This window comes from Anopheles merus, chromosome 2L (genome assembly GCF_017562075.2).
Source record: "Anopheles merus strain MAF chromosome 2L, AmerM5.1, whole genome shotgun sequence".
Lineage (NCBI taxonomy): Eukaryota > Metazoa > Arthropoda > Insecta > Diptera > Culicidae > Anopheles > Anopheles merus.
Genome location: NC_054083.1, coordinates 54,124,794 through 54,148,125, shown reverse-complemented (window position 1 = coordinate 54,148,125; position 23,332 = coordinate 54,124,794). Strand labels below are relative to the sequence as shown.

At 39.1% G+C, this 23,332-nt stretch overlaps 4 protein-coding genes across 8 annotated transcripts; 2 read left to right on the top strand and 2 right to left on the bottom strand.

Annotated features, from left to right (window-relative positions):
• The first annotated feature begins 951 nt into the window (after window positions 1-951).
• On the top strand, window positions 952-4,274 carry LOC121592589 (mitochondrial intermediate peptidase). Its single transcript, XM_041914181.1, has 3 exons — window positions 952-1,348; window positions 1,412-1,941; window positions 2,006-4,274. The coding sequence occupies exons 1-3, from the start codon at window positions 1,220-1,222 to the stop codon at window positions 3,435-3,437; spliced, it is 2,091 nt and encodes a 696-aa protein (XP_041770115.1). The 5' UTR covers window positions 952-1,219; the 3' UTR covers window positions 3,438-4,274.
• LOC121592588 (cullin-4A) lies at window positions 3,760-8,091 on the bottom strand. Of its 2 annotated transcripts, XM_041914180.1 has the most exons (8): window positions 7,981-8,052; window positions 7,274-7,458; window positions 5,762-7,143; window positions 5,456-5,683; window positions 4,865-4,972; window positions 4,630-4,800; window positions 4,419-4,571; window positions 3,760-4,230 (listed from the first exon to the last, which is right to left on the bottom strand). In XM_041914180.1, the coding sequence occupies exons 2-8, from the start codon at window positions 7,404-7,406 to the stop codon at window positions 4,135-4,137; spliced, it is 2,271 nt and encodes a 756-aa protein (XP_041770114.1). In that variant the 5' UTR covers window positions 7,407-7,458; window positions 7,981-8,052; the 3' UTR covers window positions 3,760-4,134. The 2 variants fall into 2 exon arrangements, with proteins under 2 accessions (XP_041770114.1, XP_041770113.1); XM_041914179.1 differs by having other exon boundaries at window positions 7,274-8,091.
• Window positions 8,092-9,001: 910 nt separating this feature from the next.
• Window positions 9,002-17,160, bottom strand: LOC121592846 (arfGAP with SH3 domain, ANK repeat and PH domain-containing protein). 4 transcript variants are annotated; one of them, XM_041914684.1, is made up of 16 exons: window positions 16,903-17,160; window positions 15,444-15,965; window positions 14,793-14,865; window positions 14,589-14,734; window positions 14,242-14,496; window positions 14,071-14,156; window positions 13,312-13,751; window positions 12,806-13,241; window positions 12,553-12,733; window positions 12,145-12,444; window positions 11,535-12,057; window positions 11,020-11,466; window positions 10,830-10,946; window positions 10,691-10,764; window positions 10,377-10,613; window positions 9,002-10,310 (listed from the first exon to the last, which is right to left on the bottom strand). In XM_041914684.1, the coding sequence occupies exons 2-16, from the start codon at window positions 15,567-15,569 to the stop codon at window positions 10,110-10,112; spliced, it is 3,642 nt and encodes a 1,213-aa protein (XP_041770618.1). In that variant the 5' UTR covers window positions 15,570-15,965; window positions 16,903-17,160; the 3' UTR covers window positions 9,002-10,109. The 4 variants fall into 4 exon arrangements, with proteins under 4 accessions (XP_041770618.1, XP_041770620.1, XP_041770622.1 ...); XM_041914686.1 differs by having other exon boundaries at window positions 16,912-17,160; XM_041914688.1 differs by having other exon boundaries at window positions 17,009-17,160.
• Window positions 17,161-18,052: 892 nt separating this feature from the next.
• Window positions 18,053-22,392, top strand: LOC121593241 (E3 ubiquitin-protein ligase ZNF598). The gene is made up of 6 exons (XM_041915443.1): window positions 18,053-18,655; window positions 18,740-18,885; window positions 19,122-19,433; window positions 19,507-21,220; window positions 21,302-21,499; window positions 21,588-22,392. Exons 1-6 carry the CDS (start codon window positions 18,446-18,448, stop codon window positions 21,810-21,812), a joined length of 2,805 nt encoding a protein of 934 aa, XP_041771377.1. The 5' UTR covers window positions 18,053-18,445; the 3' UTR covers window positions 21,813-22,392.
• The last annotated feature ends 940 nt before the right edge of the window (window positions 22,393-23,332 follow it).

The window sequence follows — 23,332 nt, the reverse complement described above, 5'->3', positions numbered from 1 at the left end:
AGCATTCAGGGGTGGAAGGGCCACCAAAAAAGCGATTATGTACGATCTGTGCAAAGGTTTGGCTCTTTTGGTTTACAATAGTGTCGTTCAGGCATCGGTAATCGCTCCTGCGGGCGTGCGTGCATTTTCTGAAAAAGTATGGCATTTGACACCCGCTGCGGGTGACAGTTTGAATCCGCATGCGTCAGAAATAAACAATTTTGATGTTTTCGAACGCACGCCCTCACGCTCGCAGTAGCGATTACCGCTACCTCGTACAAAACGGAACATCGTGCTTTAATTTAAATATAAACCTATCACAAAAATCTAAAATGTTCTTCCTTTTACTCTGTGTTATACGGACGTCACACGAGGCGTAAACTCAAAAAGTTTACGCTTGATTTGTATGGGAGAGCGTAAACTTCCTGTCAAAAGATTAAAGGATTGTATGGCTGAAATTTAGTTTACGCCGAAGTTTACGCTTCGTGTGACGTCCGTAATATAGCTTCGTACCCTTCATACGGCATGGCACGCGAATGACCTCCTCCCAACTGGCACGAAATAAATACATAAATAAAAGTACCGTTAAAAGTACAATGTTAGCTTTTCTCGATTCCCACATCATCAACCGAGTTTTGCGAGCTCGCCAACAACCAGTACATGAAAACTGTACATAAATTGTCACCCCCTCATCTACTGCTAATATGACACACACATGGAATGAAGGAGCCCCAAAGAGGGGGGGGGGGGAGGTGGAAAGTGAAGTGAATTTATTTTTTGCTATTTAATTTTGTCCACCAACAAAATCGGACCAAAGCGAGCTGTTTGGCCGCTATCTTGAACCCTTAAAAACCCCCACAACGACTTTAAAAAACGCTCGCCAGCGAAGAAAAATCGTAACGATTTGGAGCGTTGGCGAGCTCGCAAAACCCGGTTTTTGGCCTGCGGTCATTCAATTTACAGCTTCGAGTTCAATACTTATATACATCTCGGCTAATCTCGCGGAGAGCCTGGAAAAAATTGTTAAAAAAATATATTGTTTCCACACTATCAGTACAGCGGCTGGCATCAAGCAATGGAGCTCTAGCAGTAGCAAAACTAGTATCAATAAATAAATCCCAACCTTTATAGAAGGTGAACTGAAACAATCATTGGACAGCTATATTGTTCACGAACGACAGTGCCATCCCATGCCTCATATAACCTACGACAAAGTTTAATAATCATCCAAGCAGCGGAAATGTTACGTCGGATGCAGCACTTTTCAAAAAACGTTTTACTGAAACGAAGGGTCAGTACATGGTCTCCCTTGACCACTGCATTTAACACTCGTCCGGAGAAAAGGATTAATTTTACCAAAAATGAAGTGGTTTGTATGCGTTTGCGGTCCGGTTCTGGGACAGCTAATATATAACTTTGTTGTATCTTGTAGGGTCTTTTTGGAAAGCCGGAACTTACTTCGCATGAAGGGTTTTATGTACTCAAGGAAAAGGCTATCTTTAAAACAGACGATCTTATTGAGGAAGCTACTTCATTCAATCGTTCACGCAAAATGGTTGTTATCTTCGACGAGCTCTCCGACACCTTGTGCAAAGTGGCGGACCTGTCAGAATTCATAAGACTAGCTCACCCAGCATCAAATTATTGCTCGGCTGCTGAAGACGCTTGCATCACGATAAGCGGCATTGTAGAAAAGCTGAACACACATAAGAAGCTATTCAACGCTTTGAAAAATGTTGTTGACAAAGGAGACCAGTTTGAGACAAGCGATGTCGATAAACATGTGGCCAGGCTGTTCCTGTTTGATTTTGAACAAAGTGGTATTCACTTGGAAGAAGAGGCTCGTCAGCGGGTGGTGTTTCTAAATGATTGTATCCTTCAGCTTGGGCAACGTTTCATGGCCGGAGCGGTTCATCCCAGAAGCATTTCAAAAAATATCCTCCCGGCAGCTGTTTTGCCTTTGTGAGTTTTCCTTGCATTGCTTTGGCGGAAAGATACAAATAATTGATTTTATTATTGTTCACAGCTTTGCATCGGATGGTGAAAATATCCTCGTATCCGGACTTTATGCCGATTCTGCTAACAGTGTGGCTCGTGAATCGGCATATCGCCTATTCCTTTACCCAGACGAACAGCAGGAGCGACTTTTGGCGGAGATGCTTAAATGCCGCAACGAGCTAGCAACCGTTTGCGGATTTCCAACCTATGCTCATCGAGCGCTTAAAGCAAGCACTGTAGAAACACCAGAAATGGTCGATATGTTTTTGGATTCGCTGAACGAACAATTGCAGCCTCGTGCGGCAAATGATTTTGCAATTATGCAGAAAATGAAATCTTTAGAATGTGGGACTAATGTTCCGCTGGCGGCTTGGGATACCCCGTACTTCACATCCTCACTAAAACGCAAACATCTGCAGGCCAGTGCGTCAGAATTTTCACCATATTTCAGTCTAGGGGCATGCATGGAAGGATTAAATCTATTGATGAATAGTTTGTTTGGGATTTCTTTAAGAAATACTGAAATGGAGCCGGGTGAATCATGGTTTCATGATATATACAAACTTGCTGTTGAACATGAAACGGAGGGTTTGCTCGGTCACATTTATTGTGATTTCTTTGAACGACAAGGAAAACCGAACCAAGATTGTCATTTCACAATTCAAGGAGGCAAAGTAATGCCGGACGGAAGTTTTCAAAATCCAATTGTTGTCGTCATGTTGAATCTTTCGCAACCCCGCTGGTCAGGGCCGACGCTGTTGACTCCCTCCATGGTGGACAACCTATTTCATGAGATGGGCCATGCCATGCATTCGATGCTTGCACGGACGGAATTTCAACATGTTACAGGTACAAGGTGCAGCACAGACTTTGCAGAAGTTCCCTCAGTGTTAATGGAATATTTTGCCAATGACCCACGCGTGTTACGGTCGTTCGCAAAACATTTCCAAACGCAAGAACCCATGCCAGAAAGCATGTTAGAACGTCTCTGCACATCCAAACATTTGTTCGCTTCAAGTGAGATGCAGTTGCAAGTTTTTTATTCCGCTTTGGATCAAGTTTACCATGGAAATCATGATATGCATGCAGAAAACACAACTCAGACGTTACAAAGAGTGCAAGAAAAGTATTACGGCCTTCCCTATGTCGAAAATACAGCATGGCAGCTGCGCTTTTCACACCTGGTTGGATACGGTGCGAAGTATTATTCTTACCTTATTTCACGTGCAATTGCTTCCTGGATATGGCAAACATACTTTGAACGGGATCCATTCAGTCGAACCGAAGGAGAGAAATATCGTCGAGGTTGTCTGGCATACGGTGGCGGCATTCCTAGTCGTTTGTTAGTATCCAATTTCTTAGGACGTGAAATAACTCCCAGGAATTTAACCTCGAGTCTGATTAGTGAGATAGATACATTTAACGAGCGTCTGAAGCACGTAGACGACTACTTCAGATAGTCTAATTGGTTTGAAACTGGTGTTTAAATTAGTAATGTGTGAATAGCAAACCAAGGAAATGAGAGCAAACATAAAATCGCGAGTTAAAACTATTTAGTAAAAAATCTTTTTTTAGCACATCTGAACATTAAACGGCCATAAACGTTATTCATTATGAGCGAGAGAAGCGTAAACGTATGCCTTCAACTGAAAAATGGTAAACCCCAAATGCTTATAATTACCTTATTGTAAAATTACTTTGGGTTATGTTCGGAGCTCATGTTCTCATTTGAATCATCTTGCGTTGGTTCATAACAACATACCTTGAAATGTTTTCCAATTATTATTACATATACGCTCTTCGCAGATTTATTACAAAATGTACATGCGGATGTTTAAAATCAAACAGCAGTTCAAGTCTAATGCCTTTTCTCAGTAGTCTGCGATGAACATTACTTTTTGCTCATCTTTTAATCGAATGAATTTGAACAGTAACTCAAAAATTCTTTAAATTCATTTCATTAGTGATAAAAAGAAAAGTCTACTACAAAAGAATGCTTCTCAATGTGTATGTTGTTTCTTCAGTTTTGTGACGAATCCTTGTATATCCCTATAGTTCGCAGTTGTTTTTAACAAACAAAAAGATATTTTCACAAACACCTGCTCAATTTTACAATTTATAAAGTAAAACGTAGTTTTTTAGAGTAAACGAAAGGAATTAGGCAACGTAATTATACTGGTTTTGGTTGTCCTTATCACGTTCCATATAATCTCGATCTATCAATGATTCGATTCGCTTCTTTAAATCGGCCGGCTGAAAAAAAAAGGAATTTGAAAAGGTTACATGATTTGATAAAACATGAATTTGTAAGGGTTCTTAAATTTTCCTAAAAAACGATTTTTTCTCTTTTTCTTGCTGTTATAACTACATACTAGGATAGAATCTTTTATAATACAACATAAGTTGAAATAATAAACACCATAACAAAAAAAAGAGCTCACCTTAACTGGAAAAGTGAGCTGTTTATATAATTCCGTGATTAACAGATTGTGGCTAAGCGTTTTTCTCATCTTCATAATGCGGACAATTGCTGCGTCAATTTGATATTGTCGGTCTTGATATACACGTTCTTCAGTGGCTTTTTGTTCTTCCGTCTGAAAAAAAAAAGATTTATTATGTTTGGTTATTTCTCACTAATGTTTTAAATGTTACCGTTTCCTTCATTTGGATTTGATTTATTTTGATCCTAAACAACTTATTGGTGAATTCATTGTTGAACTGAAATTTGTCAGTGTTTTCCACTTCACGACCTTTGGGTATTTTCGTCAAAACACGTGCCTTTCCACAAGCGAGCGATTGTAAGGTGCGTTTCAATTCTCCATTCTGTAAGCAATTGGTAAGTATGCAGATTATAGTGAACTTTTGAAAACCAGATGTATAAAGCTACCTCTATATTAACAGCTGCACGAATTTCTTCGAATGTTATAGCAGCATTATAGTTGAACAACAGCAACACTAGTGCCTGAAACAGAGACACTTGCAAATCTTTTGGTCCCTGTAAACAAAACAAAACAAGAAAAAGGAGATGTTGTGTTATCTCAACTATCTAAATACCTTTTGTGGTAACTGGTTCATTTGGCCCGGTTACAGGGCTTCGAAACCCAATTCAAATCAGGAACGACCCATTAAGAGTGCTTAAACCAAAACCAAACCCCTACTGATCCCGAAACCGATACAGTACACATAATGAACCCATACCGGCCCTGGAGTTGACACTGGACCTTTACCAATCTTGAAACAGCTCCCGATCTTATTACGAAACAGGAACTGTTCCTGGACCTGTGTAAGAGCTAGATCGCAACATTAATCTGTTTGGGTGCTGGAACCAATACAGTTCCTGTTCTGGCTCAGTAACTAATTCTGCATGGCTACGAATCATATAAGGCAGTATATGTGCAGACTAGGAATGGCGTATGAATTAGGGTAGGAAAACGTGCAAGAATTTGAGCTTAATTAGTATGTAGATAATTAACCTTACCGCATCAAATTGGGCTTTAAGTACGCAATGTCCGAGCGTTGGCTGCCATTGCAGTTTTCGGCCACTGTGTTTTGCTAGGTAGAATTTGTTGAAAATCGATTGATACTGTAATAATTCCTGAGGAAGTGTAACCTCCATGACAGGATACGTTGGCCAAAATCCCATTGTCAAGATGTTAACAGTTAGATCGATGTTCTGAAGTTCCTTGTGTTCCGAGTTCTGCATGCTCTGAAGACAGAAAAAGAAAACACCATCAGAGCCCATGAGAATTTGTGACATAAAAGTAAAAACCACGTGTTAATTTACCTGTTTAAAAGCAAAATTTATGTCACGACTCAGTTCCATATCCTTGAACATTCCTTCTAGCTTTGATGTGAATCCTCCGCCGCATTCTTGTTTGAGTTTGGACAACATGCTTTTTTCCGCATCAACTGAAGCGGACTTGCCAACTAGCAGGCGTTTGGCCAAATCTTTTTTGTAAAATGCTTCAAACACGTCCTTGCCGTGAATGAACCTAAATTGCACCATTATCTTATCAAGAATCTGTTCTAACTCTTCTTCGGTTGCCTCTTTGTTTCCTGCGCGCAATTTCATATCGACGTATTTCGCAATCAATTCTGCCGGTTTATTAGATCGTTGGTTTATGAAGTACTCAAAAGCTTCGCGTAGCGAGTTTCCGAATTTTTCATTCCTTTCGAAACATGTGTTAACAATATTATCCATTTTGTCTTTATAGTCCAGTAGATCCTGCACCATCGATTTGTCCTTCTCTGGATCTATGACGATGGTTCGTCCCTTCTTTTTTATGTAAGCATTAAAATGTGCACAGAGTTCCGTCGTACCATTTTTGACACGACTGAACAACTTGTAAAGTCGGGTAAGATCACTCAGCCTGTTTTCCTCTAATAGTTGGTCCAAACCTTTTTGCAAAATTCCAGTTACATGTTCATTGATAAGCTGTCTCTCAACAGTTACGATCAGTTGATGCCTTGTACAGCCATCGAGATAGTGTTCTAAGCGTTCTTCTTCTTCGTTCAAACGCTTGTCTACGTGCTGCAAATAATCCGGAACATCAAGCTCTTCCATCTTGGCTTGGCCTTCCGCTTGATACAAATGTTTCGTGGCCATGAGGAACTTTTGCTCGAACGCGTCTCTATAGATTTGCAAATCAGATAGCATTCTTAAAAGGCTCTTTAGTAGAGACCGATCTACCGTGTCACCATGTCGCTCTTTTTCGATCAATATAAGAATTCCTTCGACGGTACGCGCTTGTACTAAGTTGTTCATAGCAATATGATCACGGAAAAGTTCTAGCCCCATTTCCCAAATCGAATGCACTGTTGGATTATTTAAGACGTATATGCGATCGAGATACAGGAAAATGCTACGAATCATGATCATCTGTTGGCAGTGCGATTGCCAATAATCGTTCATTTTCTTTAGATACACCAATTTGTCGCCCGATTCAGACAAAAAAGGTACAATATTTGCCTTCACATGCTGCTCCACTAGGGCCGTCAGGTTGACGTATAATTGCGAATCCATCTTGTCTTCACACATATGCGATACGGCCTGACAGAGACATTCTAGCGAGTATTCAATAGGTGTTGACGTCTGAATAGCAATTACTGCTTTGCGTAGCTGATTCCATGTAGTTTCTTCAAAATTTTCCGGAATTGATGGGTAAGCTGAAATCAAATCGGAACGACATTGAGATCCTGGCCAAAAATATAAGAGGCTCTTGCGCAGCAGCTCGACGTCTGTAATGTCGATTTACGCAAGGTCATACGTGCGAAAGGAGCAGCACATAATACTTACATTTCATATTTTTAATTATTATTTTTTTAACATCTCCGGGCTTTCCAGTTGCAGTGGTTTTAATAATTGCTCCGTTGATAGGGCTCAGGGCCGAAAAATTGGCCCGTTTTTTATCGTTTTCGGTATGGTGCATTTTCTTAGTTTTACAATTCACTTTCACTGGTGAGGGGTGTTTGTGGCAATTTCTAATAAATGAAACTAGTTGCTAAGTTTTCCTATAAGGCTTATTCTTTTCAGTTAGGCACTTTACGAAATAACATAACTTTCGAAATAGTGACGTTTCGTGCACCAAAAATATTTTACTGTAGTATAACGCCACTTAACGCACGATATATATCCCTTGTTGTGATGAACTCTTCTCCTATAGTCGCTATAGTCAAATTTTCCAGAGTTTTACTTCTCTTTTTATTATTTTAATTACACAATTAGTCACCCTAGCGATTGAGAACGTATTTGTATAAAGAATCACTGTTGTTTTCTACTAGTAGTCCCAGAATCAGATACTGCAGCCTTTAGCTGCGGATTTTTATCATCTAGCAGAAAAGAACACTTCCACTGTGGTTAGAACGCTCAAACGAAGGAAAAAAAAAACAAAAATGCCCGAATGTCCGCGGCTGCAGCGCAAACACCACAGGTGGCTCTACACCGAAACTACAGCAGAAATGCGTACAAGCATAAAACAGATCCTTTTTCAGACTATACTTTACACAATGCGGACAACTAGCTGCTCAATATTTTGTGCAAAATTTCCGCTAGAAGATCACACCAAACATTTGCAACACTCGGAAGCTATGTATTTTATTGGTTAACAATTTTTTCTGTCGCTCCTGAAAACGTCAATCAAACGTCAATTTCGCGTCATTGCCAGTTTATGTTGTACATTTGAGAGATAAACTCTGCGGAACGGTTGTCTAGTGCTGAGAATTTATTGCACTGCATTGCAAAACAGCGGTTACGGTTGTTTCGTTTATAGAGGAAGTTAAAGCTCGTTATCTTTTAGCAGCAATGTTTGGGCATGTTATGTTTGTATCTCTGTATTGTTTTATAATTGATATCACAACTATGTGTTTTTGTCGGCCATAAGTAGCAATAATGGACCAGAATTGCGGATATACATAGTACATAAAACATATTCAAACGTGAACATGTACTTTTAATGCACTCAACTCAGTTGGATATATGTTTTCCATATAATAATTCAAATATTGTTACTCATAGCAGTTTGTGCGCTGCAGCGTCAAATTGCGAGTAATTTTCACGAAGAATATCGCAAATGTGAGAATACGGTTGTAGCACATAACAGAAGAAACAGAGAAGCTGCTTAATGCGTGTGGATATAACAATATGCAAAGTTTGGAGGCGAAAGAAACATTAAAAGGTCTTAAAACAACAACAATATGCAAAGTTACACAATAAATTAATAGTTTCGGAAAAAAAAAGTTCCATACAGTTATTGAGGTCTAACAATGAAATCTGTACATTTAATCTATTTAGCAGTTCAACATTTCATTCGATAAATACTACAATGATTTCAGTAACTATAAGCTGTTTCTGTGATTTTGTTCATTTTGGTTTGATTAATGGATTTTATTAATGTTTGCTGGTGATAGCCTATGTCACGACTAACATTTTTTATGAGGAATTTCTGTTAAAATACTATTATTACGCTTTGCTGTGTAAGAGTTTGACAGAAGTATTCAAACAATTTCCATTCGATTGCATTTTTTCCATCATTTGGCAGTTATCACTTACTTGTATTATTTGTATTGTTGCCAAAAAAAGTTATTGAATATTATACTACAGAACCAATATCAAATGCCAAAATACAGCTATGAAACTGACATAAAAGGTGATCCCATAGAAGCTACGATGCTACATTGAACAATTCACCAAGAATATATTTCAAAACACATATGTTGAAGGTAACTTAATATGAAACTATAGAAGATATATATAAATATTTCCTAAAGTAAATTTGATTGAATAGATGCTTAGCAAAATTCTATACATACTGGCACGTGCAATTTTCGTACATTCATTTTATGTATTGTAACATATAATAAGTCTGCATATGTCATTGTTAGTTTCAATCAATATTTCCCATTTACTTAGCGATTTTTTATATGCTGTATACATATGTATGATAATGGTTCCACACTACCGACATTTACCGTGTTTTTAAATATATATATATTACAATAACTGCCCCTCTATTTTGGTTGAACTGTGTTTCTTACTTATCGTACCCAGCAGCTGTATTAACAAATGCATGCACTTTTTTGCAATATTTATGATGAATTGGTTATTGCCGAAATTAAAACTACAACGTTGATATATTCTTACTTTATAACGACTGTCTTCCTGTGTGTTGAATTAATGACATGTGTAACGGAAGGAGTAAAATGCTATTTAGACTAATCTGTTTAAAATGTAACAGCCAGAAGGAAACATAAAAACGTCATGTCTTATGTTCGCTTAACCAAACGATTAATTATGCTCGGTGTAAGCTAAACCTCGTTAACCATACACAATTGCAGTTTAAACCGATTACATGAACACAAAAATAGATAGCATATCCTGAAATCCCATCATTAGGCAACAATCATGTTACGTCATAAGTTATTGGATACTAATAGAATATAAAAATGGACCTGAACAGTGAATGCTAGTAAATAAGTAAAACAATAAGGAAAACTGCACCGGTACTGGTCACCTATAAGCTTCCTCCAAGCATTTGGTCAGTATGAGACTAGGAACAGTAATGGGTTGTACAATTTGATCAGTTATGTGTTTCATTGGGCTGCACTTTGTCGCAGTCATTAGAATATTGAGCCGTTTAATCATCCATCATTTGTACAAAACTAACCGGAAACATTCCACGTCTCATACTGTCTCCTTCTATTTGGCCTTCCATCCAGTTTTCGTCGTCAGTTCTTTCGTTCAGTACTATTAATATTTCACCCTCTTTGAACTCAAGTTCATCATCGTTATCAGCATTACAATCGTATAACGCACGGCACCGACGCAATGCACCTCCCTGTAGGTAAATTACCACAATGATTGTAATTAAAACCGTCGCTTTATGTAGTACCATCATACTTACAAAACTTCTACTGGATAAGTTAAATGAATCCAAATCAACACAAGATGCATCCCCACTATTATCATTGCGACTATAGCTACTATTCAAAGAATCCATATGGCCACCGGAAGAAGATGCCACCGAGTTATCTAAAGCGTTAGAACGTATACCGGATGTGTCATAGTTGGAATAACCTGTTTCCTTTGTATCTCCATCTAAGTTTGGGTCATATCCGGCGCTTGAAACTGGTCCTTTTGTCTTTAGTTTTGAAGAGTAAAGCAATATGCAATTAATTCGTTGCAGCAGCTAAATTCAAGTTTGATAAACATATTTACCTTACGTCTCATAATAATAGCATCATCAACAGATGACAAGCTTTCATTGGATTGTCCATTAGCAAAAGATTTTTCTGTGAAAAGTTAAACAAACACGGGATTATATTGTTTTCTTTTTGTCGAGAAACTGCAGCAATACCTGTATTAGATATTTGCGTAACAGCATTTTGTGAAGGTATTGGCTGCTTGGGACGGTTGGAAACAGGTTTCAGTTGAGGGATTTCTCCGGCAGGCGGCAGGACCAGCTTAGCGCCAGCTGCAAAAAGTAAAGGTAGATGTGTTGGCAATTTGTTATGCTATGCTTCGGCGTCGGCGAGAATATAACATGCCTAAGTTTCGTCCAAGAGATTCTCCACTTGGAGATCGCTTGTGGCCTCCAGTGAAGGTACTTAAGAAATTTGGATCACGGTTTCCACTACCTACACTGACCGCAGCACCTGAAGATGTATACGGCTCGTACCGATCAAATATTTTGTTATCAAAGAGCAGTTGTGCTTGCATTGATTTAGTCGAACCTCCTCGCATTTCGCTTGATAAAAGGGCGGCTTGCACTGACGATGCACTGCTGTTAGATATCGGGTCGGAACCTCGCAAATGTGGCAATGTACTATACATATCTGGATGATGATGATGAAGTCCGTGTAGAACATGCTGCGACGAAACTCCAAACAATTCATTGTCTAAGTTTTGTGAATGTCGTGGAGCATGTGGTAGCGTGCCGTATGTTGTAGGTGGAGGGGCTGGAGCAGTCCGTTTCTTCAAAGATCCTACATTTACTGTAAAGATATGAAACAATCATACCAGTACTAAACCAGGAGGGGGGAAGGGGGAAAATTTTACAAACCAGAAGATGGTTTTTTGCTTGTGGACGTGTTAAAGGTTGCTGCGCTTGTAGACGTTAGTTGTGACGTTGAAACTCCCTGCCTGACGCTGCTACTGGAGTTATTACCTATTGGACTAGATCCTGATGATGGAGCAGATACTCCAATCATGCCAATGGAATTTTGTACAGAACTACTGGTGCCGGTAGCATAATGCGAGGAGAAAACTGTCGATGTGTTGAACTGTTTTGGACTAGTACCAGATGAAGGGATTGGTGGTATTTGACGCTGGTCTCGCGCTACATTTGGATTACAACTTGAACTTGGACTTGAACCACTCTGAATTGAGTCACACGTAGAGGACCGCGATCGCAATGCTACTGGGGAATCTCCTCCAACAAAACTAGGCGGTCTGGAACGCGATTTTCGTTCATCCATCAAAGCCGTATCATCGTCAGAAAAGTCTGTTGAACCATCGTCATGTATATTCCAATCAGTATTAATGTGATCAAACGCACTTTTCTCGCGCTTCATCGCATGTTCAATCTATAAACAGCAAAATAAACCATCAGCCATTTTTTTGCGGAGCTTAAATAACGAAATAATTCTAATCATAATAGTTAAATTCGTTACCAATTCTTTGCATGCTTCGTTTCCCATTTCTTTGGCTATATCCAGCGCTAGCTTATTTTGGGAATTACGTATATCGCAGTCACAGCCAGAACGAAGCAACAACTTCATGCATTCTCGACGATCGTGCAAAGCGCACAGATGGAGTGCAGTGTTTTTACCGCTCATTTCCATTGGACCGGGCAGGTTGGTTTGCTTATTCAATCCCTGTGCAGTCATGTTTTGAATGAGAAAATCTACAATGTGTAGCGTTGAACCCATTTCGCGCAACACTGCTAAATGTAGAGCGGTTTCTCCAAAATCCTATAAAGAACCATAACTCTCTTATAGTTAAAAAATCCGAAAATTTATATCAAATACTTTATACATTCTGTATTGTACTAGCTTTGCGTTGGATATTTTTCAACTTACCGAGGATGGTAAAACACAGGTAAGATCTGCGCCTTCTGCCCATACTTGCAAAAGTTGGCCGAGATCAGCGTTGATGACCGCTTGTTCTAGATCATTTCTAAGATCTCGATCATCGGCGCACGTTCGCATAACGTATCGTTTAGCCACATATTTTGCACGAATAAAATCGTATCGTTCCTCCCTGAAACAAAAAAAAAAACATTCAGCGGAATAATAAATGCATTCAAAAAATCCAAAATAGACAAATACTTACATAGTGCTTTCCGGAGTTAATTTACCCTGTGCAAGGGTGGCCTCCATTACTTCATTTAAAGCGTTATTACCCATTGCACGAGCAATTAGGAGCTGTGCAGTTGTTAGATTATCCAAAGTTAGACTTTGTATACGCGAATGATGCACACCAAGGTCTCGATGTACCCCGGAGCATTGAATGCACACCAAAATTCCGAAATTTAAACTTATCCAAGTGACATCATTACGGGAACCACAATCGCAACACTGGTCATTCCCAGGTAAATTTTGAATATGTTTAATAACAGTTTTTTGCAGTTCTATTAAACTAGGGCTCATCTGTGGATTGGCATGTTGGAACGCTTTTGCCAGTGCTTTTTCTTTGCAATTTATCAATACCGACATCCAAGCTTTTTGATCCGCCTCATCCTCTGCTTGAAAGTGATAGGATCGATTGTCTGCAAAAAGAAAAAGTGTTATTTCATGATAAAAAAGAAAAGTGCAAGATGAAAAAAGATGCATATTTACAACTAATTAAGTCAAAGCCTTTTCTGTCGTCTGCAAGAGGTTTTATTTGACAGGTTAGTAGATTGACTCGTGTCGGTGCTTTTGTCTCATCAGCATGGCAAATGTCTAGGAATCCATCGGCTGTCACACGGCATCGTCGTTTCTGCCACACACGGCGCACTTTGCCTTCACTCTTTTTTAGGAGATGTCCACTTCGAGTAATACCATGATTTTTATCGCCTTGCAATTGATGTAGTGAGTATCCAATGGCTCCACTCTTATCACCGGATGGAACATTCTCTACGCGATCAAAATCTGGGGTTGAACGCAATAGGGTGCGCAATTCGAGTAGCTTTCGACGTTCCTCGTCCTGTTTGTGTCGGATTGTTTGTAGCTTGATACTTAGTTCTTCTATGTATGTGCCAAAGTGAGCTATTGTTTTGAGACCATCCTTAAAGTAACTGAAAAGGCAAAAAAAAATACAAATAACGTGACAAATATAACAAATGAGTTGTACTTGGTTCCGCGAAACCTTCATATGTATACTTAAATGTGTGTGTGTGTGTGTGTGTGTGTGTGTGTGTGTGTGTGTGTGTGTGTGTGTGTGTGTGTGTGTGTGTGTGTGTGTGTGTGTGTGTGTGTGTGTGTGTGTGTGTGTGTGTGTGTGTGTGTGTGTGTGTATGTGTGGGTGTTTTAAATTATTCTATGATTGTTTGTCAAAGTACACCCTATGATCGGTAAATTCTCAAGGAAGTCGCTTTCTTTTGTTGATATACTTACTTATTTTGAGCGTGGTAATATTCCACCAAGTGCTGTAGCAACTCGATTCCCTTTTTGGTTTTGATTTCGTTGAATTTTATAAGGTACTGAAATCAAATAACAATAAAGCTATTTATCGGTGGCCATTTGGGGGAATAATAAATGCAATAATATTAACACATTAATTATTACCTCGCACATTTGTAACTGAAAAACACGTCTTTCTTTTTCGATCTCTTCGGCAATTTCTGCAGGTGTCACTTCCGTTCTCATCATTCCTACTTCTTTTGCCAGAGCTTTTTTCTCCTTTTCAATTTTCATCAATTTTGAATCATAGTCTTTGGCCGCTTTATCAAATGGTCGTTTCATTTCACCTTTCATTCCACGCAGTTCCGACTTAAGCAAAGAATCCACCGGAAACATTACAATATTGTTGATATTTTGCATCTGTAGGAATGAGATATTGAAAAATATATCTGTTAGAATGATATAAAACAAACACAGCAACGTCTGTGGTCTATCTATTGCTTCAAACCAACCAATGTTTTCATTAGTGCACTCAGCTCTTTGGTTACAACGGAAAATTTTAGGAATGCAGCCCCAATATCCGGTTCTTCTTTCGACAAAGCTACCGAACCAAGACGTTCCAATGCTCGGACCAAACACATCTCATTATCCACATGGGCTGAAATTGAAATAATGTTAGTCAATCCTTAATTTCATGTTTCAAAAATTATACTTACTGTTTCCTGAATTATGTATGGCCTTAACTGCCTTTTTTAGTTTTGTTAATCCTTCACGATCGAAATCCAATGTCTGATTAAGAGAACACAAAACAAATTTATTGAAGAGCCAAATTGGTGTTAAAAATAAATACTCGTGCTTTTCAATCCTCTGGCGTCTATCATATGGATCAGAATTGCAATTACTTTGATAGCTTACTCTTTCATACATTGGCATTAATTGATGTGAAATTCTAAACTAAAAATCACACAAAACTAATCAAAGTGAATTTTCCTATGAAAAGGTACCGCCAACATAGTTCAGTAGAAACGGCAGTCAAACAATAAACAATCATCCATAAGATGCACGTCTTAATTCGATGTCCTTATTTGACATGTATATATAAGTGCAGCCAGCTATCGTTTTTGGAGTGCAGAGGGCCATTAATTAAAATTCAATTCACCATCGCAAAATGACGTCTCGCAGTATTTCAGTTTGATACACCCATATAGCCTTCTTACTCATTTATTAAATATTGCATACCTAACACCATTTAATATGCATATATAATATGATAGAGTATATGCCCAGGAACACAAATTAACAGTAAAGAGTACTTCACGAGATCTTCAACATCATATATATTTTAATTGTGGTCTTTATATGCTCACCTCTTCTAGTGTTGCTATTGTTTGTCGGCACTGGGCCATCCGTGACACAAAGGTTGATGTAGTAGGAGAATTATAGTCCTCTCGAGTTTCCTCAAGGAACTCCCCCACACCAATTAGCTCCGGCATCTTTTTTAATTTATTTGTTTAGTTGTTTATTTAAAATTTTACAGTATTCACTTGGGTAACAATCAGACGAATAGTTTTATCGGACACGATTGTTGAATCTTTTATCGTGCATAGCACTTTAAACTCTGACTAGAGCGAATGTAAGATGCCGATTTCTTTCAAAGACCGAACATTTACTCTTTGTACTCACTGCTTTCACATGCATTATGATCGACACAGTAATGTTATATTGGAGCAATGTATCGATGATTTTCCGCCACAACAAAATCACTGACTGCACCATTGCATATTTTATAATGGTTTTTGATATCAAGTTTGATCACGATTGGTCCGAACAACAGATTTGTTTGCTTTTACTGTTCTCCGTCACTTGTCGCTTTAAATCATAATTTCTATCTGAAGTGGAAAAAGTAAGATGTGATTTGGCGAAATATTTTGCATTTTTGGTGTGCATAAAATATTCCCCATACATCTTGACGACCAGTACCGTTGAGTTCCATAATGTCTAAAAATACGTTTTTCGCATTCTGTGTTATTTATACGATAGTAGGATAACGGACACCAGTTGTTCTGACGCTCCAATGTAGCGCCCTATCTTGGCAAATACTAATTTCTTTTTTTTATGAACAATTAATCAAAATATGCAAATAGAATTGTCCACTAACATTTTTTTACAATATCCATCAAATGATTAAAAAGGGCCTTTTTATTTACAACCAAAATGCCCTTTAAACGCCAAGGCTTAGAAAAAAATGATTTATGAATACAATTTAATTAATTGATGAAACTTGTAGAAAATATAAAGGATATTAGCACGATTTCAATATTTCCTTAAATTTATCTGGTACGTATTATTCCAGCAATGATTATAATATAAACAAAATATAATGCAATATCGTTTTTGGCATATTACACAGGAGTTTGAAGGTAATTGAGAAACGGACAATGAACATTACCACGGATCTTTTAAATGGCTCGAAACATCATGGCATTGTGCGAGTATGTTTAGAATATTTGCTACCTATTCAGAAAATTTGACTAAACTAACATTACTAAAAACTAAAATGGAAATACGTGTACTGCATTTGCATGAAGCAGAGAGCAGAATTCGCTTCTCAATTTGAAGGTTGTGGAATTCATGTTACTAACTGCGTTGTATGACTCATTATTTCATTATTTAGGGTAAAAGATGCATTGTATTCAATATCATAACTGGTCAACACTTTTGTTAGAGCACTGTATAGAAGTTTTTGGTGGCCGCGATATAACCAAAGTTGTTTCCATATAAACACGCCCTCAATATATATACAGAATGTAATATCATATCACAGACAGAGCGCACTTTTGTTGCAATTGCATCGGAATCATCAGTCGTTTGCTCTGAAGATTTTACGTGAAAACAATCTTGGACTAAATATTTTCACTTTGTTGCACACTACGTTCAGATCTCTTTTAGAATTTCGCTCCAAGTTGATTACATTTCGATCACTGCGAATACAATCCCGCACTTGGCTGTTTTGCCATCGCCCCGAAAAGCTGTTCGTTTTGCAATTATGTTTCTTTTATGTCTGCTTCTTGCGTCTCTTTGCTTCATAGCAGTGTTGCGTGAAACTACATGTTCAAGATTTGTATTTTTGTGGATGACGTATAAAAATTGCATAGAGCACAAATATAGAAAATGATAGAAGTCTCATGAAAAAAGAGAATCAAATTAAAAACCGTTACATGTACTTTACATTTGATAATTAAAATTAATTAAAATGTCTTGGTTTTACAATTAACACATAAAAATCGCCTATTTATCTGGCAGCACGGTAGCAGAATGTTTCTACGTTGACAGATAATAACCAACATGGGAACAGTATGAGGTGTTGCAGAATCATGATAATCCAGCGCTCTGGCAAATGTTGATAGGAATCAAGCAAACAAGCATGAGGCAGCGGTAATCGCTGATGCGGGCGTGCGTGCGTTTTCTGAAAATGTATGGAATTTGACACCCGCAGCGGGTGACAGTTTGCAACCGCATGCGTCAAAATCAAACAATTTTGATTTTTCCGCACGCACGCACGCCTGCTATAGCGATTACCGCCGCCTGACTGCGCTGGATGGGCACGATATTAATATTTTGTTCAATAAATGAGCAACAGGAAGACATATCTGTCGCAAAAGAGTTAACAGTTTTCCATTCATCATTAGATTACTTGCAAGGAAAAGCTCAAACAATTAATGATTCCAGCGATGAATCAGTGTGGTTTGGAAAGGAATGGCCAAGGTATTTGAATGTGTTTGAATACACGGATATGTCGTTATGAATTTGTTTCATTTATTTTGCTACACAAAAAGAAAATATAGTTTGAGAAGTAAATTTACGCGGAATTTAACGATTTTCCGCTTTTTACTTGGCTTTTTTAATTACGACGGGCGAATTTAAATCTGCAGACAAGTTGACAAATACTATACCAACCTTGATGCACGACAAATCTGCTTATTGTCAAAAATTCCTTTTCGCGTTGGAGGTCCAAGTGTTGATATGGTTTCGTTGGTAAAAAATCTAAATTAGCAAAACGATTCTGCAGCTTCAGACGCATATCTCTTTTCATGATTGCAATTTCATTTTCGATTGCATCTTATCTGAACGAAAGAATACTTCAACAAATCGTCAATAGCAACCCGTCGAGCTAGAAAACCAGCGTGTACGTGTCGAGGTTTATTACCTTTCGTAACCTCTTCTAAGGTTAGCGATTTTTACCTCCGGCTGTCAATTCTGTGCACATTGCTTTCGGAAAGTCCACTTTTTTGAGGCAATCGCTATTTCGCGAATTGAGCAACGGTTTGCAACAGGAGCTATATTAGCATTGTATTTTGCGTGCGACAACATGGCCTCTAAACGACAACAAACCACCACTCAGGAGAAGAATGTCTCCGACGTAGAGACAACGGAAACTCTATGCGTCGTATGCTTCAAGCCAATTGTATATTTTGCCATTGGTGAGTGCGATCATCTTTGCTGCTACGAGTGCTCTACCCGCATTAGAGTACTATGTCAGCAGAATGATTGCCCTATTTGCCGTCGAGATTTGGCCAAGGTATGTTTTGGAAGATTTCGGATTTTGAGTGGATTACCGCTTTGCTGGCAGAAGGATGTATTTTGCTTTCCCGTTTTGTTACAGGTAATATTTTCGAAAACGCTTACACCTTACCAGCAATTGGACGTAAAAAATCGATCAGGACTGTATGATAAAAAATACCGGATCTGCTTTACGGACGCAGAGGTACAACACGCTTATTTCGATCTTCTAGATTACAAGTGCCCTCGGTAAGCATAGCAGTAATCATACATAATCACAACTAGTGTTCATCTTACGTATTAATTTAACCATTAGTTGCGCGCGCATATTGACCATCGGCACGAAAAAATGTGTGATGCATGTAAATGCATCTCTTTCCTGTCAATGCACCCTACCAACAAAGAATTCACCGATATGTTGCGCAGTATAATTACAGGATTTATTCCGTACAACAACTAATGATCTTATGCCAACTATCTTTCAGGTGTGATCAAAAAAATTTCCCAAAATTCGAACTGCTACGTGAGCATGTACGGAAAAAACACGAGCTGTTCTATTGTGACATATGCACAGAGCATCTGAAGGTGTTTTCTTCCGAACGACGATGCTATAACAGACAGGAGCTGGCTCTGCATCGTCGTAAAGGTGATCCAGACAAGGTTGGTCATCGCGGGCATCCGCTATGTGAATATTGCGATACACGGTTTCTCGATAAGGATGAGCTGTTCCGTCACCTACGTAAAGACCATTTCTTCTGCCATTATTGCGATGCAGATGGCAGAAACTACTTCTATGGGTATGTAAAAAGCGCAGACAGTTAATTTAATATGAATGAGTCACTTACTTATGATTTATTATCCTCTTTATAGGGATTATGCATCGTTACGTGATCACTTCCGGGCAGATCATTTTCTTTGTGAGGAGGGTGAATGTGAGCAAGAACAATTTACATCTGTATTTCGAACGGAAATCGATTTGCGAGCGCATCGTGCATCAGTGCACGGCAAATCAATGAACCGATTAGCAAACAAACAGACTCGTACCTTAGAACTTGAATTTACTTATGCACCGCGTCATGGAGCTGCTGCGCCCGGAAGTGCGGGACCATCAGCTGCTGCAGGCTCTTCCGGCAGTGGGCCTTCATCGAGTCGATCTCGTGTGGGACGAGGAGGCAGTGCCACAGGTCGCAGTGCCGGTAGTGGCACATCAGGCGAGACGCTGCAACACGAGCTTGATAATCTTGATTTGACAAATGATCAAACAAGTAAGCAACACCCTAAAAAGGTGATCGATGCCACCAGTGAACAGGACTTTCCTACGCTTGGTGGCTCCGCACCAAATCCAGTATTTCGTCCAAATAATGTTACGATACGGCAGCGTGTGTATGGAACAGCAGGACTTGCGCGCACGAAAGAAAACTTTCCTGCTCTTGGATCGGGTGGAGGCGAAACGACCGGCCCAACCAGCCTAAATGAAGGTTTTAGTAGCAAAATTACTGCAAGTTCGCTTCTCAAGCCAAGCCAACCTACTTCCTCAGCTGGTACGAGCATGATGATTCACGTTTCAAATCGACCCTCAGGATCGAGCGCTGGTAAATCTAACGGAGCTTCTGTTGGTTCTATGATTGGGAAGAAAAATTCTTCTGACTTTCCGGCTTTACCGGGTTCAAGTAGTAAAGCGTTGACAGGTTCAAATAAGAAGCTTACAGGAGATGTTTTTTCGGATATGAACGATCGAAGTGGGAACTCATCGATGGTGAACTTGAACGCAATATCGGCAAAGCATCGGGCATTAGTGGATGATTATGTGTCAGTGTCAAGCGTCGCCTCAAAGGTAAACACAATATCTGCCAAGGATTTGAAGAAAAACGCATCTGCTACCGTTCAAGGAACCGTGCCAAGTGTGCATTCAACCAAAGCATTTCCATCACTCGGAGAAGGGAATAAACCAGGAACAGCAAAACCTATCCCTTGGGTGTCTGGAGCTGGAGGAGGTTCACAAACCACTACCGGTAGCTCTTCAAGCAAGAAGAAACCCATGCCGGCCCCACAGCTAAAAGATGATACTGGCTTTGTTAATCTCAACGCCCTGACCGGAAAAAAATCTGGTGAAAAAATGAAACAGAAAGATTTATCCACCGTTAATTCAGCAGACACGCGGAATAATAATAGTGAATCTGTTTCCAAAGGGGGTGGCGGCGGAGCGAAGGATCGTAACAAAGAGCAACAGCAGAAGCAACAGCAACACAGTAAATTCAATGGACAAAGCTCAGCCGCTACACAATCTTCTCCCACAAACAACAATAATATCCCTTCATCGTTAAATAGTTCTTTCCCTGTGCTAGGCAGTTCTAACAGTGTTCATTTTGCACTAGCAGCCGGTCCCAAACGTACGCCACCTGGATTTGAAAACGTAAATTTAAAACGAATGCCTGGTCCTCCACCAGGCTTTGGGAATGTCACATTAAATTCCGTTGCACGGAATGCGAACAACATGACTTTTACGAACTCAACAGGGGAATCGTACAATATCTTGCCCACTTACAGTTATGTCTCTCCTTCTAACGCCAGTAAAAGAAATCAAGTGAGGAACACAAAATACCCATTCCGTTAAGAAGTACTCATTCTAAATATATAAAACGTATTTATTTATTTTCTTTCTCAGGTGCTTGTAACACATTTTCAAAGAGCGTTGAAAAGTCAAGACGCGTTAATGGAGTTCCGTACCATTTCACAGATGTTTCGTGATGGGCAATACGAAGCATCAGCTTATTATGAGCACTGCAGAGTAGCACTAGGTGATCGTTTCCATGAAATTTTTCCTGAACTGATCGCGTTACTGCCAACCATCAGTAAACAACAGGTAAACAATACTTCGTGTATTATTGGGTTGAAAAAGATGGATGAAAAGATACAGTTATCGTTAAATGTATTGTATTATTTCTTTATAGGAACTTTATTTGGTATACTGCCAAGACGAAAACAATAGACCGAAATCCTTCGGCAAAGGGAAAGCTTCTAATTCCTCGAAATTAGAGGTTTGTCAAGTTTGTAAGCAAGTGCTCATCCAAGACGATTTGACCGAACATTATCAGACACATTATATGGAAAACAATTTTCCAAAGCTCGGAAAAGTAGATGACGGAAAAGTTGGTTCATCTGCATGGAAGAAATAATCTATGTCAAAGTTCTACATTGGCGCATGTTGGCCAACTTGTAATACCGCCCGTAGATTAAGCTGTGCATAGAAAAGATAAATGCGCAAACGGATATTTGTTATAAGGCATGGAAATAAAAAATGTATATTTAGCATCGCTTTGTTCAATATGAACTAGCTTCAAACCATAAAAAGGTGCTTATGCTATGAATTTCCAGAATGAAGAGCTTTTTGTTATTTTTTAAAATACCGATCTGGGTACTAAAAGTAAACAGTTATTGGTTAACACATATTTACACGTGACACAGTGTAATTGCTTAGCTTGTGCTAGAAAGAGTTACACAAATAAACTCCAATTACGATTACTTGATACGGTCGAATGGTTCATTTCGTAACAAACACACTTAAGATGTCGAATTGTAATACAGAGATAGCATTGCAGGATAAAAAAAGTACTGAAAACTGTTCAGCTTTGTTTTGCAGGACGGACGAACCAAAATATCGAATTTGTACAAATGTTGCTGAAAATATCATGTACATAATAATAAAAGCTGCAATATCTATTGAAATGTGAAAATAATAATATATTTTTAAATGGATGTTGTCGTGTTTCGTTTATTTAATTAATTACTCGTGCTAGTATCAGTTGGACCGGTCTGGTGGTACAGTCGTCAACTCGTACGACTTAACAACACGCCCGTCATGGGTTCAAGCCCCGAATAGACCGTGCCCCCATACGTAGGACTGACTATCCTTCTATGGTAACAATAAGTCACTGAAAGCCAAGCTCACTTCACTAGTGGGTTCAAGCAGGCCTTGACCGACAGCGGTTGTTGTGCCAAACAAGAAGAAGAAGAAGCTAGTATCAGTTACGTGACAGTGAGGTCGGATCCAGAATATTCGGAAAGAGTCCCTCGGTCTTGAGAAAAAAATGTGTAAATCTGTAATGTTGAAACAAACATTTACTTCAGTACAGTAAATGAAAAAGACATTTTTTACTCATCAACTCCTAATTTTTTATTAGCTTATATCGCTGATACTGGTGCTTTGAAGCGCTTAAGAATACTTCCGACAGTTACAACGGGTTACGGTCGGCTTCTACGGCTCCGGACAGCTCCGGATAGTTCCGAGTTTGAAGTGTTGCACCTAGCTTCCGGAACCGCTTCCAATTTTGGCGGAGTCATTTGCGATTCCGGATTTTTGTTGAATTTACCCACCATTACTGGATGCAGCTCCTCTTTACGAAGCTGAAGAGAGTGAGTACGACTGCTGCCTACAACACGATGTAAAGATTGCCACCGGATGCCTTGATGCTCAGATTAAACGGGAGGAGGCCTATGAGCAACATCCATCTGAAGCTTTAGCGCCCACCAGCTGACAAACGACAACGGCTTCAGGCTTATTAACTTTACCTCCTCCAAGCACATGAACATTTGTAGCAACTTCACCTCGCTTCAAGCCAAACATATTCCCAAATCAATCACGCTATGATTGACGGGGGGCACTTCTCGGATATTATTGACGTCAAAACAGAGGCGC

Bases quoted from the DNA above. Each gene is read 5' to 3' on its own strand.
- LOC121592589 (XM_041914181.1), top strand. From the start codon at position 1,220: ATGTTACGTCGGATGCAGCACTTTTCAAAAAACGTTTTACTGAAACGA. The intron at 1,349-1,411 runs GTTTGTATGCGT...TGTATCTTGTAG, and splicing joins ATTTTACCAAAAATGAAGTG to GGTCTTTTTGGAAAGCCGGA. The intron at 1,942-2,005 runs GTGAGTTTTCCT...TATTGTTCACAG, and splicing joins CCGGCAGCTGTTTTGCCTTT to CTTTGCATCGGATGGTGAAA.
- LOC121592588 (XM_041914179.1), bottom strand. From the start codon at position 7,406: ATGCACCATACCGAAAACGATAAAAAACGGGCCAATTTTTCGGCCCTG. The intron at 7,144-7,273 runs GTAAGTATTATG...ATTTGATTTCAG, and splicing joins AATAATTAAAAATATGAAAT to CTTACCCATCAATTCCGGAA. The intron at 4,801-4,864 runs GTAGCTTTATAC...AATTGCTTACAG, and splicing joins GTGCAGCTGTTAATATAGAG to AATGGAGAATTGAAACGCAC.
- LOC121592846 (XM_041914684.1), bottom strand. From the start codon at position 15,569: ATGCCGGAGCTAATTGGTGTGGGGGAGTTCCTTGAGGAAACTCGAGAG. The intron at 14,735-14,792 runs GTAAGTATAATT...TTTCAATTTCAG, and splicing joins CATACATAATTCAGGAAACA to CCCATGTGGATAATGAGATG. The intron at 13,242-13,311 runs GTAAATATGCAT...TTCTTTTTGCAG, and splicing joins AGGCTTTGACTTAATTAGTT to ACAATCGATCCTATCACTTT.
- LOC121593241 (XM_041915443.1), top strand. From the start codon at position 18,446: ATGGCCTCTAAACGACAACAAACCACCACTCAGGAGAAGAATGTCTCC. The intron at 18,656-18,739 runs GTATGTTTTGGA...GTTTTGTTACAG, and splicing joins GCCGTCGAGATTTGGCCAAG to GTAATATTTTCGAAAACGCT. The intron at 18,886-19,121 runs GTAAGCATAGCA...ACTATCTTTCAG, and splicing joins CTAGATTACAAGTGCCCTCG to GTGTGATCAAAAAAATTTCC.